The 18,002-nt window shown below is 36.3% G+C and overlaps 1 protein-coding gene across 2 annotated transcripts in view; it reads left to right on the top strand.

The window, feature by feature from the left end:
* Window positions 1-18,002, top strand: part of CNTNAP5 (contactin associated protein family member 5) — a 1,056,232-nt gene that overhangs the window by 897,500 nt on the left and 140,730 nt on the right. For both annotated transcript variants that reach the window (XM_054575031.1, XM_054575030.1), the window contains exon 19: window positions 5,445-5,669. In XM_054575031.1, coding sequence (XP_054431006.1) covers window positions 5,445-5,669 — 225 coding nt within the window. The remainder of the gene's footprint in view (window positions 1-5,444; window positions 5,670-18,002) is intronic.

Below are 18,002 nucleotides of genomic sequence, written 5' to 3'. Positions count from 1 at the left end.
GCCATTTTTATTATGTTTTATCTTGGTGTGGGCCTCATCGGGTTCCTCTTGAAAGAGACCCTCTGTGCTTCCTAGACTGGTGTGGCTCTTTCTCTCCTCAAATTAGGAAAGTTTTCCATCATTACTTTTTCAAACAGGTTCTCTATCCCTTGCTCCTCTTCTTCTCCTTTTGGTATCCCTATTATATGGATATTATTACGTTTCAGGTTGTCCTGCATTTCCCGCAATGCCTCTTCATTCTTTTTGAGTCTTTTTTCATTTTCTTGCTCTTTCTGGGAGCTTTTTTCTACCTTATCTCCTGCTCCCTGATTCAATCCTCTGTGTCATGAAGCCTGGTTTTTATTCCTTCTACTTGGTATTTCAATTTAGAAATTGTATTATTCATTTTCTCTTTTCATCTTATTGATAGTTGTTATGTCCTTTTTCTTCTGATATAGTTTGCAGTGAGTTCCTCATATTTTCCGTGTAGTTTTTCTTAATTCTCTCTGATCTCACTGAGCTCATTGTGCTTCTTTTGAACTGTTGTTTGGAACTCAGTATCTGATTCTGTTGTTTGGAACTCAGTAACTGAGGGAACTTCAGTTAACTTGCCTGTGTTTCATTTACTTCTCTTTCAGGGGATTTCTCCTTTCCCTTAAACTGGGAGATGTCTCTTTTTCTTCCGTTTATTTGTGAGACTCTTCTTTTTTGCTTGTACTTCTTAAATTAGTCTGTCTTGTGGAGTGAATTTCTATGGTATGACACCAGTGAAATTCCTTGATACAGTCTCCTTGACCTCCTGAATTTGCTATTCTTTGGATGCCTTTCATGCTTTTTATGTTGGCTTTCTGGAATTAATTGGGTTTTGGTTGTTTGGTCATTCTTTGGTGGGTCCTACCCTCCAGCTGATTGACTGGGGGTCACTGTGCTCACCGTGTCTTGTGTGGTTTTGTGCAGGTGCTACCAGAACAAAACAACAAAGCTCAGGAAACAAACACATCTGCAAAAATAAGTCCACTCTGAAATCTCATTATCAACAGCAAATGAACCAGTATTAATATGTCTACAAAGAGATTAAGACTATTATAAGAAAGGAGAGAAATAAATTATGGTATAAAATATAATGACTTAATATGCATAGATTTAATGTATCTGAAGTGAATGTTAAAAAGCTATTCATAAAAAAAATATATATCGCAAACCATCAAAAAGACCACAGAGGATTCCATCTCAGTAGCCTCTAGTATTTACTCCTGTTTTTTCTTTCTGGATCTACCTCTCGTGATGTCAGATGTTGACCCTGTCTGACCTTAGGCACTTGTTGGACACACCCAGGAATCTGTTGTCTGTGGCTGTTTCCTTCAGTTATCTAGTTATCTAGTAACCCTGCACTCAGCAGTCAGTCTTAGGCACCACAGGGCAGGGCAGCATCTCTCCTGGGGGCAGAGCTATTATTTATTCTCATGCTGTTGCCGCTCAGGGGAGTGGTCTGCCTGAGCAAGATGGCTGCTGCTGTATGGGGAATGAGTCAGCACCAGTATCCTGCTGGCTATTCCTTCAGTTTTCTCCCCAAAGCCTCCTTCCCCAGTCTCTCCTCAGGTGTCTCTAGCACACCCTGCCCCCACCTTTGCCTGAGCCCAAGCTAAGTGGCTGCAAATAAAAATGTATGCATTGTCCCTTTAAAGGGCTTTGCACCTCCAGCCACCCATCTCTGGCAGAAAGCAACCCTGCTGCTTTTCAGAGCTGGCTGTTATCTGTGTACTTTTTGGGTTCTGGTGCTGTAGGCTGGGGATCCCTGCTTATGGCTATACCTCACTCTTCTCAGGCATTTCCACCTGGCCGTTTAAATATCCCTCTGGTGCTGCTGTCCGTGGGCTTCCAACCAGCCTTCTTGAGTCTCCACCCCCATCCTTACCAGTAAGGTTGTGCTAAAAGTGATCTTCTGTCTGTCTGAGGTTATAAGGCTTCTCACTCAATATTGTTGTTATTCCAGGTGATTGCTTCACAATTCAGTTGTGATTCCAGATTGGTCCTGGGAGGAGGTTAGTGTGGCTTCCACTCACTCCTCTGCCATCTTTTCCTCAGTGATAGTGGGATTCTGCCACCAGGTTTTTCTTATGTTCAGATTCCAGCTCATCTGCAATCTGTGGCTGTGACACTGGTTGTAGAACTCAACCTGTGAGTGCAGGTACTCTCAGCTATATACATAAAATGTGGAAAATTCAGGAAACTTTCACAAAGGATTGTGGTAAACATTCAATGAGAACTTCACAAAGCCTGTGGTATAATGCTTGACATATAAAGTCTCACTAAATATTTACTCTTTTCTTTTGGAATTTTTGATTATCCCAATATTTGTACGTAGATAATGCTTTGGTAAGCACATTAGTCAATTATTCTTTAGATTAGAATTTCACTGAAAGATTATATGTATATTTAGGATCAGTTTACTAATTGAAAAAGCCTACTGAAAAAGTTATGTAATATTTAACTTCCTGATGATTTATATTATCTTTTTATTTTTTATTATATAAAAATTAAATTATACACTGTAACAGAGAAAAGAGTTGTAATACCTCATGTACCCATTATTTAGCTATAAGTTATTAACACATGACCATTTTTATTTAATCTATATGATCACATCCATTTCTTTTCTTTCATTAATTTGAAATAAGTTCCAGATATATCACTTTATCTATAAATATTGCAGTATGTCTTGCTAAATGACAAGGACTCATAAATGTCAATTGTTTTATTTCTTTTTAGTTTGTTTGATGTTCTTCTAAATTAATTACAACCTAACTGATTTTTAGGTAACTATTAGCCTACTCATTACCTAGGACTAGTATTCATATTTATTCCAATTCTAATTTTAATTCTATTACTGTTATTCAAACCAACTTATTATTTATTGACTTTCTACTATATGCCATAATTTTACATAATTACTTCCAATCCTTGTACTTACCACAATACTGAGTTTATCCCTATTTATACTGGAATAATCTGAGGTTGATTGACATTCAGTGAAAACTAGTGAATGGCACAGCCAGGTTTCAGTTTCCAAGTCTGTCAGACTACATGGCTGGCTCAGAGACATACCCCTGCAGCACCGCCCTGTCTTCTAGCTACTTCTCTTCCCACCTGTTAAGGCTTAATCAGTGTTGAGCTCCTCATTCAGATATTCTCAGGCAACTCTGGCCCATGACAATATCCGATTCTGGGAATTATTTTCTGTCACTCACACATCAAATACAAGGCTACCTTCCATCAGTGTTATTTTTTTAAATGTGTGTCCTATCTTCTCAGGATGCAATCAGCACTAGGTAGGTGCTAAGAGATATGTTAGTATTGGTATTATGGTCCTAGAGTAGCATGACTGTCATTGATAAACACCTTCAAAGTTAAGATTTTTCTTCTATTTATACCTATAGTTTGGATGTTCAGAAAATTCAGAGAGCTTAAATATGATCAGAACACATAAACTCTTAGATTATAAAATATAAGAAACTGAGAGAATAAGAGAGTCCAGATGTTTTGCTGAATTTCCTTTATGTTGAGATTGAGAATACCTAAACAATAAAAATATTAGTAATAAGGGAGGCAGCAAGAGAGAAATTTCGTGGACATTTCTAGTTAAAAAAGCTTTTTATTTAATTTTCCATCTCAATTATAAAGAAAAATGTACTATATGTGTCTATGTTTAATGTACTACATAACAGAATAATCTCAATATACTTACATTTGAACACACATGCAAACATCAAATAATAAACATTTTTTCTGTCAACTAGCATATAATAACTCAAAATGCAGGTGAAATGTCCCCAAGGAAGTTAGTTTACTCAAAGAAAGTGTTTGAATCAAGGTGATAATAAATCTGAATCCTCACTGTCACATATCTCTGCTGTATATTTGTAATCAGGTGTACTGATGTAAGCTGCATGATAAATGTGAGCTCTTTCCCTGAACCTTTAGTAAAGATAAACTGGCGTTTACTATCTGCTAACAATATACATAAATATGCATCTTTAATTTTTTAACATGATTACAGGCTGTTATAGAGTTTTCACAAAAGTAGGAAAAATTGCAATAAAATTAGAAAGCAAAAGTCAGGTTTGACTGTTTTGGTGCCACTAATTTGATGACAGAATTTCATGGGGAACTAGGAATTTTCCAAATATCATTTGGAAAACAAAATTAATTATGCCAATATCGGTTCATGTTTAATGTGCTATTTTTATGACAGAGGTTTGATGCCAGAACTAAGTTATGTTGTTCTAAAAAGGAATCTTTACTGTTTAGAGACAACATTAATTCAAAGAAGAGAATATCTCAGCACTTGGCTGGATATGCAGTTAATAAACAGCTTTTTTTACATGAAGAAAATTGGAAGGGGTTCTGTTTAAATTATCTTCTAGTATGGGAGTCTACGAGTTCAAACTGAGTGGGTACTCTCTTAAATGTTTTACACACATTATCTTATTTATCCACAGAGCAATATTGTTGAAGTCAGTTTTATGCTTCCCATTTCCAGATGAGAAAACAGTTTCCACAGGGTTCCCCTACTTGCCTGGAACTACACAGCTAGCATGAAATCAAGCGAGGCTTCAGCTCCAGTGCTGAAGCCAAATCACATGCTAGTTCTGCTAAACTAAGAGTGAGAGTGAGTACATTACACAGGAAGGGAATGGGGTTTGCATGTTCCTGCTAATTGAATTACATCAGTACATAGATGCCTACTTTCCTCATGGTGGTGGCAAGAATTTGATGAAATGTGTTGTGATATGGGAATAGTTTCTCATAGGAGGCCTATTTGCCCATGTTGTTTCTCTTTTGAGGAATTGGACACCAATTCCTACATATCTAAAATGTTGAGTCTGGGATTAGGAAATTGATGCCTTTCTTACTGTTTCCATAGATCCTCTCTCTCTTTTATTTCCATACATCCTTACTTTCACCCAAAACCAAAGAGCATTGCTGCTTCTTCCCTGTATCCTACTCTCAGTAATTTAGAACCCACTTCAAACCCTCCATATACACAAGAAAAACACAAACCAGAACAGTGAGCACGTCAGTTTTAAAAGTAAGCTGGTCCCAGAACAATTTCTCTTTGCTATGCTGGAGGCACGGACATTTTATCTTTGCTTCTTGAAAAATGAGCCTGGCACATGGTAGTTATTCTGCAAATATATATTAAATTGGGCATAAATTTCACAATGCAAATCCTAGCTCTCTCTTTTAGCTAAGCAATCTTGTTCAAGGTTCTTAACCTCTGGAAGCTTCATGTTTCTTATGTGTAAGTGAGAATAATGACTTCTTCCATTTGAGAATTATTATGGAAAGCATATCATATAATTAATGCACAATGTCTGACGCATGGGAACAAAAATCAAGCTCTTATTATATCCTGTGTAGTTAACTAAATACTTTAATATGTGGTTTCCTCTCATGTTTTGCAGAGATTTCTGCTGTTTTTGAGGCTGGCACTTCGGTTACTTACATGTTTCAAGAACCCTACCCAGTGATCAAGAATTTAAGCCTATCATCCTCAGCCATTTATGCAGAGTCAGCTCCATCTAAGGAAAACATTGCACTTAGCTTCATGACAGCCCAGACACCCAGCATCTTGCTCTACATCAGTTCCTTTTCTCAGGATTCCCTGACTGTGCTGCTCTGCAAGAATGGTGAGTAGTGATGGCCTGAAGCCTGATGGAGTATTGGGCTGGAGGGAAAGTGCATGCCCTCCAGAACTCTGCATAATTTCAAGCTAAACCTGATCCCACCTGAGCAGCCTATTTTCAGACCTCCAGGAAAAACCTTAATTAAAGTTACCTTTATGAGTTGCAATTGGTATCCAGGCCAGCATGAGTTCATTGCTGGAGTCTAAGATGCATTGACTTTAATTTGCCTTGAGTGTACAGCAGTGATCTTTTATTATCTGTTCTGTGCTGGAACCCATTAAGTGTAAAATGGATGATCATAAGCATATCGGAATTTCAGAAGAGCATTGTCACATATACTCTGTCATCTTTACTTCAGCCTCCTTTATTGAGGGCTATTAAAACAACTGGTATAAATGCAGCCTGTATTAATAGAAGTTGATTGCCTAGATCTTGGAGACAATAGCATATGTGAGTTAAAACCTTGTGGGATCCAGATCTGACTTCTGAGAATTATTTTTTTAAAAGAATGTGAACAAAATGTCCCCGACCAGTGTGGTTTAGTTGTTTGGATGTCGTCCTGCAAAGTGAAGTGTCACCAGTTTGATTTCAGGTCAGGGCATATGCTTGCTTCACGTTTGGTCTCTGATTAAGGCACACACAAGAGGCAACCAATCAATGTTTCTCTATCTCACATCATTGTTTCTATAACTCTCTTTCTCCCTTCCTTCCCCTCTCTCTAAAATAAGTAAATAAAATCATTTTTAAATAATATGAACAGAATGGAATATGTGAAGATTAGAGGGATAAAAGAGTTAGAACCCACTTTACACAAGGAATGGTGAAGGACGCCAGTTTTGATAGCTATTAGAAAAAGTTAGGTTTTCCTCTCTCATGACCTAATTCCACACTGCCATAATGAAGATTGTTGATATGTTCATAGTCAAGGGGAAGAAACAATATTGGACTAGGCAGAGGGAAAAATGTGAATATCCCTATAGTCCGGTCTCAAACAACACTTTCATGTAAAGAAGAATATGTCTTTTCTCTCCTTGCACTTGATGATATAATGAAATGAGCCTGGCTTTTACAACCACCCAACACAGGGATAGATTATGGTGGGGAACTGTTGAAAGGAGCCTGAGATATGCAGCACACACTGTCTTTTCCAGACCTTAGAGAGAGACTCTAGCTATTTAACTCGTTCTAGTTTTTCTTGTTTTTTACTTTTTTATTATTTTTTTACTTCTTTGTTTTATCCTGTTTTAACTATTTATAGCATTGAAAATAAGAAATAATATATGGGCCTAAAGCAAGGATCAAAACTGGCAGGCCTCTGAGTTGAATCAGGCCTGATGTACAATAATAATAATGTCTAATTAGAAGTAACAGGATTCATTCATTCTTAGAACAATATAATGAATGCAAAAAATAATGAGGAAGAAAAAGACTAGAATGATAATTGGTAATTTCAGGAATATTTGTTCTTTAAGAGCCTTTCAGAGAGAAAAGAAACAGTATGGATTTTAGACTTGTTATTTAACAGTAGACCTTTATATGATTAGAACCATTATTTATTGGTTTTGGTTTGTTTATTTTATTATTTTATTTTATTTTATTTTATTTTATTTTACATCACCTTTTATCCCCTCTATACCCTCTTCTACCTTTACCTATCACCTTTATGCCCTCAATTACCACAATGTTGTCTGTTTCTGTGAGTTCTTTATCTTTCTCTTTTTTTTCATTTTTAACTCAATTCCTCCACTCCCTAACCATACCCAGATCTGTCAGTCTGCTTTCAATCTATGAGTCTGCCTCTATTTTGCTTGTTAGTTCAGTGAGATCATTAGATTCTATATATTGGTGAAATCATGTGGTACTTGTATTTTCTGAAACTGGCTATTTTCACTTAGTATAATGTTCTTACAGTTTATCCCTACTGTTGCAATTGGTAAAGTTTTCTTCTTTTTATTGCCAAGCAATATTCTATTGTATAAATGTCCTGTAGTTGGTTTATCCACTCATCTACTGATGGACACTTGGGCTGCTTCCAAATCTTGGCTACTGTAAATGATGCTGCAGTGAACATATGGGTGCAAATATTCTTTTGAATTACTGTCTTGGGTTTCCTAGGATATATTACCAGAAGTAGAATTGCTGGGTAATAAGGCAGTTCCATTTTTAAAATTTTGAGGTAACTCTATATTGTTTTCCACAGTGGCTGCACTGATCTACATTCCCACCAACAGTGCAAAAAAGTCCCCCTTTCTCCACATTTTCTCCAACATGTGTTGTTTGTTGATCTATTGATGATAGTCATTCTGATATGTGTGAGGAGATATCTTACTGTGGTTTTAATTTTAATTTCTCTGACAGTTAGTGACATCAAGCATCTCTTCATATGTATATGGTCATCTTATGTCCTCTTTGGAGAAATGACTATTTAGATCTTTTGCCCAATTTTTAATGGAATTTTTGTGGGGATTTTTTGACATTGAGTTTATAAGTTCTTTATACATTTTGGATATTAGGCCCTTATCAGATGGTATCCATAAATATGTTCTCCCATTCACTGAAGTGTCTTTTTATTTTATTGATGGTTTCCTTTGCTGTGCAAAAACTTATTAGTTTGATATAGTTCCATTTGTTGATTTTTTTTGTTTCCCTTTCTAAAGGAGATATATCAGAAAAAAATATATCATTATGAGAAATGTCCAAGATTTTATTGCCTATGTTTTCATCTAAGATTTTGATTATTAAGCTAAATAATATGTTACTAAACAATTATTAGGTTAACAGTGAAGTCAAAGAAGAAAGGATACATTCAAACAAATAAAATAAGAACACGATAAGGCAAAATTTGTGGGAAAGACAAAAGCAGTCCTAGAGGGAAATTCATACCAATACAGGTGATCTCAAAAAAAAAAAAAAAAAGAAGCTCAAATAAACAATCTAACTTTACACTTAAATGAACTTTAAAAATAAAAATAAACAAACCCAAAGAGTATAGGTAGAAGGAAATGAAAAAGAGCAGAAATAAATGAAATAGAGTCTAAAAAAACATTAGAAAAGATCAATGAATCCAAGAGCTGGTTCTTTAAAAGATAAACAAAATTCACAAACCTTTAAACAAACTCATCAAGACAAAAAAAAGGGAGGACCCAAGTAAATAAAATCATAAATGAAAGAGGAAGATTAACAACTGGCACCAAAAAATACTAAGGTTTGTAATAAAATATTACAAACAACTATATGCTGACAAATTGGACAATCTCGATGAAATGGATAAATTCCTAGAAACATTTAATGTTTAAAACTAATTCAGGAAGAATCAGAGAATATGAATAGACAGATTGCAACTCGTGAAATTAAAGCAGTAATCAAAAAACTATGTCACCCCCCCAAAAAAAAAACCTTGGACTGAGTGGCTTCATTGTTGAGTTTTACCACACATCCAGGAAATATCTAACATATGTCTTTCTCAAACAATTCCAAAATTTCAAGAGGAAGGAAGGTTCTTAAGCTCATTTTAGGAGAGCAGCATTATCCTACCTCCAAAACCAGATAAAGACATTACAAAGAAAGAAAATTATAAGCCAATATACTTGGTAAACAGGTGCTAAAATCATCAACAAAGTATTTCATTAGAAAACCAGATCCAGCAGTACATTAAAAAATCATATACCATGATCAAGCAGGATTTATCACAGGGATGCAAGGTTGGTACGATATCCACAAATCAATCAAGACAATCTACCACATAAACCAAATGAAGGATAAAACCATGAGATCATATCAATAAACACAGAAAAAGATTTTGTTAAAACCCAGCACCCATTTACAATAAAAACTCTTAGCAAAGTAGAAATAAAGGGAATATATCTCAATGTAATAAAGGCCATAAATGTGAAATCCACAGCTAACATCATATAAAATGAGCAAAAATTGCAAGTGTTCCCCTTAAGATCAAGAACAGGACATGAATGTCTGATTTCACGACTCTTATTTACCATAGTACTGGACATTCTAGCCCCAGCAATCAGAAAAGAAGAAGAAATAAAAGACATCCAAATTAGGAAGAAAGAAATAAAACTATAATTTGCAGATTACATGATACTGAATATACAGAACCCTAAAGATTACACACACACACACACACACACACACACACACACACAAGCTACTAGAACTGATAAGTGGATTCAGCAAAGTAGAAGAATACAAAATAAATACCCATAAATCAGTTGCATTTTTATATGCCAATGACAAACTAACAGAAAGGGAAATTAAAACAATCCCATTCATGATTGCCTCAAATATAATAAAATACCTAGGAACAAATTTAACCAAGGATGTAAAAGACTTATATTCAGAAAATTATAACTAAAGAAAGAAATAAAGAAATATACAACTAAGTGGAATCATATACCATGTTCAATGACAAGAAGAATTAACATCACTAAAATATCCATACTACTCAGAGCAATCTATAGATTCAAAGCAATACACATCAAGTTACCAATGGTGTACTTCTGAGAACTAGAACAAATAATCCAAAAATGTAATGGGGTGTGGGGGCCCAAAGTGAAAATATTTTTTAAAAAACTGTGTACTTATGCTTACATGTTTAAGCTTCGCTCACCTTCAAAGCATTCTCCATTTGATTCAATACAACTATCAAGATGTTTTTTCCACTGCTCAAAACAGTTGAACTAATCAATTTTGATGCCTTTTTTGTGCTTCTGGCATGTTTGCTCCTCTTCCACATTGACAAATGTTTCCCATTGATGACTTTTTCTTTCATCTGGGAAACAAAAAATAATCACTTGGGGCGAAATCATGTGAATAGGGAGGGTGGGACATGAGGTCATGCCATTTTTGGGTCAAAAACTGGTGACTACTCAGTGCAAGGTGGACAGGTGCATTGATAAATCATCCATCATGAAATGAGCAAACACCTTGAAAGAGTCTTTAAAAAAATTCACTGAGTCTGAACGTACCCTCTCGCAACAATGCCAGCTGCTACACTGCCTAGAACACTCACCTAGTGGGAGAAGCCTGTGCTACAAGGGGTCCACCCTCCAGAATATAATTCTGGGCTGTCTTGGGGTCCTCCCTCATATGGAACCACAAAAGAACCCAAATAGTGACAGCAATCTTGAGAAAGAAGAAAGTTGGAGAAATCATACTACCTAATATCAAACTATAGTATAGGCCATGGTAATTAAAACAACATGGTACTGGCATAAAAATAGACATAAGGATTAATGAAACAGAATAGGGAGGCCAGAAATAAACCCACACCTTTATAATCAATCAATATTTGACAAAGAAAGCAAAAATATACAATGGGCTAAAGATAGCCTATTCAATAAATGTTATTGGACAGATACATGCAAAGAATGAAACTATACCACCTTCTTACATCACACATAAGAATAAACTCCAAATGTATTAAAGACTTAAATGTTAGACTCAGGACCATTATTTATTTACCTGTCTCTCCACAATGTCTCTGCGAGGTTGATAAGGCTGGCTGAAGACACTAAGGCAGGGATTAACTGATTAACATAGGGCAGGAAGCTAATTCATGACAAAGCTGAGACTGAAAGCCAGATCTTCTGATTATTAGCCTGGCAACATTTCCTTTAAACTGGATGAGCCTGTTGTGGTGTGGTTGAACTATAAAATAGTTTTAAAACACTGAGGTGCAAGATTTTCCCCAAAGTATCTTTTGAGTATGGTCTCACAGTCACACTTGTAGCTGCTAGTCCTTTCCTATGGATACAGTGAATGCATAACAGAATTTACCATATCAGGCTAAACATATATTAATCCATATACCAAATTAAAATATATAATTTATACACACACACATATACACACATACACACACACTATGCTGGATAATATTTTAATTAATATACACATTTAATCCTTACAACAACCTTTTTTTGATAGGTGGTATTAATATACCCAATATTGTAAAGTTGCAGAAACTAAAACATATAGATGTTTAATATCTTGATTAAAATTCTACAGCAAGTCAAGAGTTGGGATTTAATCCTCTTTCCCTAGTCTGACAGCATATTCTGTATTCTTTGCACAACATCTAAACATGACTGTTATTTATTTCTGAAACACATTGTGTTTTAAATAATCTGAATTTTTATAATTGGGAAGACATTTTCTTATATTCTAAAGTCTCATTTTATTGAAGGGTATACTTAACACAATGGACATTTGCATTTTTAGAACTCTGGCCAAATCAAGGAAGCAAAGAAAAACTTATGCCTTGCTTGTGTGTTTGTTACAAGATTAGATCTCAGTGCAAATGTAAAAGTGTAGGCCTTGAGACTCAGTCTAACTCATGGGAAATGAGTCCAAGCCATGGCTAGTAATGGAGTGCCACCCCATTACTTAATTTCACATAGAGAATCACCCCCAAACCCCTCTATTGCACTCTGCCACCATTGTCCTATCGAACTTTTATCACACTAGACAGTGGTGGATGACTTAGTGATTTAGGATTCTGGACATTTCCTGCTATCTCTGTTTTCTATTGAGTCACAGCTAAGATATACCACCTTCTAAGCTAAGATAAGCTAAGATATATGCTCATTCATGTATTCTTACATTAACTCTCTGGGTATTTATTAGTACCACTGCATATCAGGGACTCTGAAGACCAAGAAAAATAAGCAGGATAGGGTTTTGTCTAAATATGATTAAAACAAACAAATAAACAAACAAAAAACAGAGACTCAAAAACTGCCTTAACCTTTCTGGAAGACAATCTAGATACTTGAGGAAGTCAAGGTGCTCATATTTCTCAAGCAATCCAACTAGAAGTTGATTTTGCCTAATTTTAAGGATGACTATCCTAGGAACTCAAGGATTATAATAGAGTAAAATGCCTTGAGTGATAGTGGATTCCTTGCTCTTCAGGTCATCAAATAAACACTAAATGGCAAATTATTGGAGAAAGCATAATAAGAATTCTAGCAGTGAATGACACAGAATAATAACCTCTGAGTATCTCTCCAAGTTTGAGATTTTGTGATTCTATATTCCTTTCTTGTATAGTCTTACATTTACATGTCTTTCTGGTAGATTTCATTTGCAGACTTTGAAATGCTTCAGTGAAGAATTCAGAAGGGGGAAAAATGGAGACAACTGTAATAGAATAAGAATAAAAAAAAAAAAAAAGAACTGGTATCCTTACAGCTTGTTCCTTGTATGTTACAACTGTTAGGGCACTGACATAATTGTCAGTGAATAATGTTGGTAACACTATTAAAAAGAGGTAAGATTATTTTTAATGTGACTTGGATACACTTTGGTGAAAAATATACCTCTGAAAATACTAATGGAAGTTAAGAACATTTACAGATTGAAGAAAAAATTAGGAGAGCAAATATGATAAAGAGTTAACTGGGAAAAGTCCTTCTCAGGAAGGTTTTAAAAATTGCTTCACACCTTTCTGAGATGGGCTCAAGATTCTTCTGTTAGTACAGGTTTCTTAACCATTCTTTGATTTAGGTACCTTTGGGAATCTGGAGGAAATTATGATGAGAGAGAAATTCCTAAAAGGAGTTCTTTTTGTTCTACTCAGGAGGAAGACAATGCCCACAGTCATGTCTGATGGAATGGCTCTGATTGCAGCCCTCTGGGTTAACAAATCAGGGGTGAACACATGTGGATGAACTGTGTATATACTGAACAGAATTCTTGGCTTGCAAGTTTATTTAATAAGGGTGTTCAGGCCAGAGGAAAGAGGTGCGATGTGACTCAAATTCATGTTCGCTTATCTCTCCCTGGCAAGGATTGGATTTGTTAGGTTTGGAATTCTTTTTTGCTTTTTTTTTATTTTTTCTTGAAATTCTCCAACTAGATACTTACTTAGGTTAAGCTGCTGTTTATCTTTTCAAATGAAATCAGGTTTTTCTCCTTAAAGGAAGAATATAATTTTAATTCCCAGGAATAAAAAATAGAGGCAGACAAGGAGGCATCTCTGGGTCAGAGACTCAGGAAAAAGAAGGCAGTTGTGGTTTCCTAGTCTGGGGCTTTGGGCCACAGGTAATTTCTCAGAGATTTGGCAATTGGAGGAAAAGGAGTATTTGAAGGAGGAAACGGGTCTGGAGAAAGAAGCAGGAGTGTTCTAAAGATATATTTAACTTTCTCAGAATTTTATTGAGTGATGGCTCAGCCTTCTCTACAGTAAACCTTTATGTTTAACAAATATTCACAGAATGTCTAATGGGGCAGGGACTATTTCATGTACGAGAGCCTTTAAGGATCTCTATTCTGGGATCAGAGACATAGCAAATACTAAAGGTGACAATATTATCTAAATGCTAGGATAGAGCCTGTTAGAAGTACAGTAAAGCAAAAATAAAAGAATGACCAATTCTTTCTGAGAAGGGGGGTCAGAATGTCTTTATGGAGACAGTGTTCCTTGTTTTGGGCTATGAAACCTAAGTAAGTGTTGTCAAGGCAGACCTTACATTTTTAAAATAAGTTTTTTGTTCCTCATTTTCTCTATTTTATTCTCATTGCATATGAGATATATAGACCCCCAGTCAATTTCCTTTTCTACTCTTTTATCATCTGTCCTGCTTGGATACTTGATGGTAGAAATAAAAAATATACGATATAGAACATGTATTAATTCCGAGGCTATCAATCTATGGTTAGATCATTAGGGTACAAAATCTACATAGGGCTACCATTCACCATCCCATGCTGTCTGCCCAGCCATCCCCCAGCACTGAATTCTTCCTCAGAGTTTGCTTCAGCATTCCCTTTTAATCAAACTTTTTTAAACATCTAAGTTTATAAGATGCACTGTGTTTGTGAGTGCACACACCTTAGAGCGAATAATGATAATTCCAGATGCTTGACATTTTCAGCAGACTGAATCCAGGGGGACAGGGATAAGAAGGAACCCAGAGAAGGGGCACCTTTATAGCATCAACCTCAGCAGCTGCCCTCAGGGCTGAGCGGACCCTAAAGGAGTCCCCAGATTGCTGCTTTCTCAGGGAATATCTTCAGAGTTTAATTTTGTCTCCTGCCCTCCACTCTCTGACACCAGCATATGGGCATATGCTTGACTTCCTCAAAGCATCAGGAATTCAGATAAATAGCCTGAGAAAAGCATGCCTTAGTAGGCTTGTTTCCTTAGTTTTACTACTCCCTGACCACTTCAGTTTCTAGGCTTATGTCAAGTAACACTTGGCTAATTTTCAACTTAAATTTCCCAAAAGTCTTCTGATATATTTTGAACTCTTTTGAGGTTGGTTCATTTTCTACATTTCTGGGCTTTCATATAATCTTTTGCTGGGAAATAGTAGGTCTTGCTGGTAGGTCTATTGTCCATTTCGCAATAATATGGTTATGACACACTGTAACCTTAAGAGGATGATCAAGAGTCCTTCCTCCTCACTTTCTCCTAGTGAAAAGGCAATGATATAGCCAAGAATACATGTCATCTCCAGTGTCTTACAGTTAAACCGCTGTGCCAAGGGGTGGGCCTCAGTGGGGATATAAAGGCATGATGAGAAAAACTGCATCTGAACAATCTTTCTTGCTTCTCTTTATTGTAGTAATTTTTATTTATTTTATTTTATTATTTTATGTTGTGGTGTATTCTAAGGCCCTTGAAGATTACTTTGGACTGAATGGTGCCCCTCCCTAAAAGTCACATGAAGAGCAGAGAATGTGTGCAGAGCTAATGGGAGCTCTGCTCACTGCAAGGCCAAGCCCAAGAAGATAGAACTGGGGAGACATAATTAAACACTAGAGAACACATACCTCAGTCCCACCACTCCATGCTGCAGCTTGCTGGGCACATGTGCAGCATCAGGGAAACCAAATAGGATTCCCGGCAGCTGATGCATCAGCACCCTGAGGCCCTGGATGGAGAGCAGTGATCAAAGACAAAGTAAGGCAAAGAAAAACAGCAAAACATAATAAACCTATAGACATCTATTTAATACCTACTGTATGCATATGTTAGGTCTGTCATGCCAAAATATCACAGAATGGATGTCTTAATCTACAGAATTTATTTTCTCATGATTCTGAGTACTGGAAGTCTGAGATCGATGTACCAGAAGGTTGGTGTCTGGTGAGAACTCCCCCATTGGGTTGCAGATGGCCACTTTACCTTTGTGTTCTCACATGGCCTTCTTCAGGATGTGGAGAGAGGGAGAGAGAAAGAAAGAGGAGAAGAAGGAAGAGAAGGAGGAGGAGGAGAAGGAGGAAGAGAAGGAGGAGAAGAAGAATAGAGGACCTAAGCACACTGATGTCTCTTCTGAAAATGACACTCCTTATGTTGGATCACTCTATCCTTGTAACATCACTTAATCATAATGACTCCTGTAGAGGCCTTACTTCCAAATACAGTGACACTAGGGATTAAGCTTCATCCTATGAATTTAAGGGAGACATAAACATCAGTCCATAATACCTACCATGTGCTAGGCGTTGTCCTATGTGCTCATAATAGAAAAATGCATGCAGTATAGTGGACTTCCAGATTAGGTTAGTTTTCGTGTACCATTCCCCTTTGTAATTACAGTGGGGTCATGTGGGATAGGGAGGACAACTCCTTTCAGTGCATCACTAAATGGCTTTCAGTATTTATGGGCATAGATATAAATTTATTGATTGAGTATTGATGTTATTAATACTGTTCTTCCTGATATGCATGTGAGAGGCAGGACTGTTTGGGCAGTAGGGTTCTTTGGAGTTTGTATTCTTTTACATTATTTTCTGAAGACTCTGGGGTCTTCTTACTTTATACTTCTCCAGTTTAAACACTCTTCAGAAATTGTCCAAGGATTGAGCAACTGTCTGTTTTTATAACAAAGCTGGTTACTTACAACATAATATGATAATCAATAGAATTATTACCCGTTCTTATGCTTCATTGTAAAAAGAGAAGTGGGGTATACTAGGTATCCTGGTTTCATCATCTGCAAATTTGGGATAATTGCAATGATTAATGGTCTGGCAACAGTGTTGTCAGGAATTGAGATCCTATTTGTAAAGGGTTTGAAGGGACTCAAATAAAAGGTGTGAGAAGTGTCCATTCAGATCCTTTGCCCAAATAGACACTTCTCACATATTTTATCTGAGTTTCTTCAGCCTGAAACACTAATTTGAACAAAAATATATGCACCCATATGTTCATCGCAGCATTATTTACAATAGCTAAGATCTGGAAGCAGCCCAAGTACCCATCAGTAGACGAGTAGATAAAATAGCTGTGGCACATTTATACAATGGAGTACTACACAGCTGTAAAAGAGAAGGAATCTTACCCTTTGTGACAGCATAAATTGACCTGGAGAACATTATGCTCAGTGAAATAAGCCAGTCAGAGAAAGAACAAATATCTTATGATCTCATTTATATGTGGAATCTAATGAACAGACTGAACAAGGAAAATAGAGACAGGCTTATAAAAAGAGAACAGGCTGGCAGCTGTTGGGGGGCTTTGGGAGGTGAAGGGATTAAACAAAAAAGAGAGAAAGAGAGAGAGAAAACTTGTGGACAAAACAATTGCTAGGGATAGGGGGTATGAGGAGAGGTAGAGGAGGGTATAGGAGGGATAAATGGTGATGGAAGAAGATTTAACTTGGGGTGCTGAACACACAATACAGTGTACAGATGATGTGTTGTAAAGCTGTGCATCTGAAACCTGTATAATTTTCTTGACCTACATCACCCCAATAAATTCAATAAAAAGAAAAAATAAAAACTTTAAAAATGTTTAAATTTAAAAATTGATGTAAGAAAAACACACACAAAAAAGGGTTATTATAAAACAGACCTTGTTAGTTACTTGCTTGTTAGTTACTGAGCCCTCAGCTTGTTAGTTACTGAGCCACTTTTTGTTTTTCTTAAGCCACGGGTGGAAAGAATGGGGCACTGGATGTTTAGCTTTTGGACTAAGTCTCTAATTAGAGTCTTAAGGATTAAGAAAGTAGTTAAAGTATATGGGACAGAAGGTTTTCTCAGAGAAAAGATATGTTTTTATTCTTTTTAAACTGCTTGACCTATAACACTGACATCTTGAGATATATAACAAATTCAGCAGAAAGTCCAAGCTCGGGGCTTTTTAACTTCTCTGTGCTTTTAATTACCTTTTGTGCATTAAGCAGGTATTGAATTATCATTATTTTTCTTGATTCAAAGTTATTGAGATGTGTTCCTACTTTAGTAAGTAGCGTGACCTCTCAATATTTGGAAACAAGAGCTCTGGAAATGCAATCTCCTGTCTCAAAGCTTCAGTAGAGAGAGGGCGAATAGGTTTTCAACCCTGCAAGTCCAGTTCAAATAATCCCT

The sequence above is a fragment of the Pteronotus mesoamericanus genome, unplaced genomic scaffold (genome assembly GCF_021234165.1).
Source record: "Pteronotus mesoamericanus isolate MK-2021 breed Mesoamerican mustached bat unplaced genomic scaffold, CSHL_Meso_final contig_27, whole genome shotgun sequence".
In the NCBI taxonomy this organism is placed as follows: Eukaryota; Metazoa; Chordata; class Mammalia; order Chiroptera; family Mormoopidae; genus Pteronotus; species Pteronotus mesoamericanus.
Note: the sequence above shows the minus strand (reverse complement) of the source record. Positions and strands in the feature narration are given on the sequence as shown.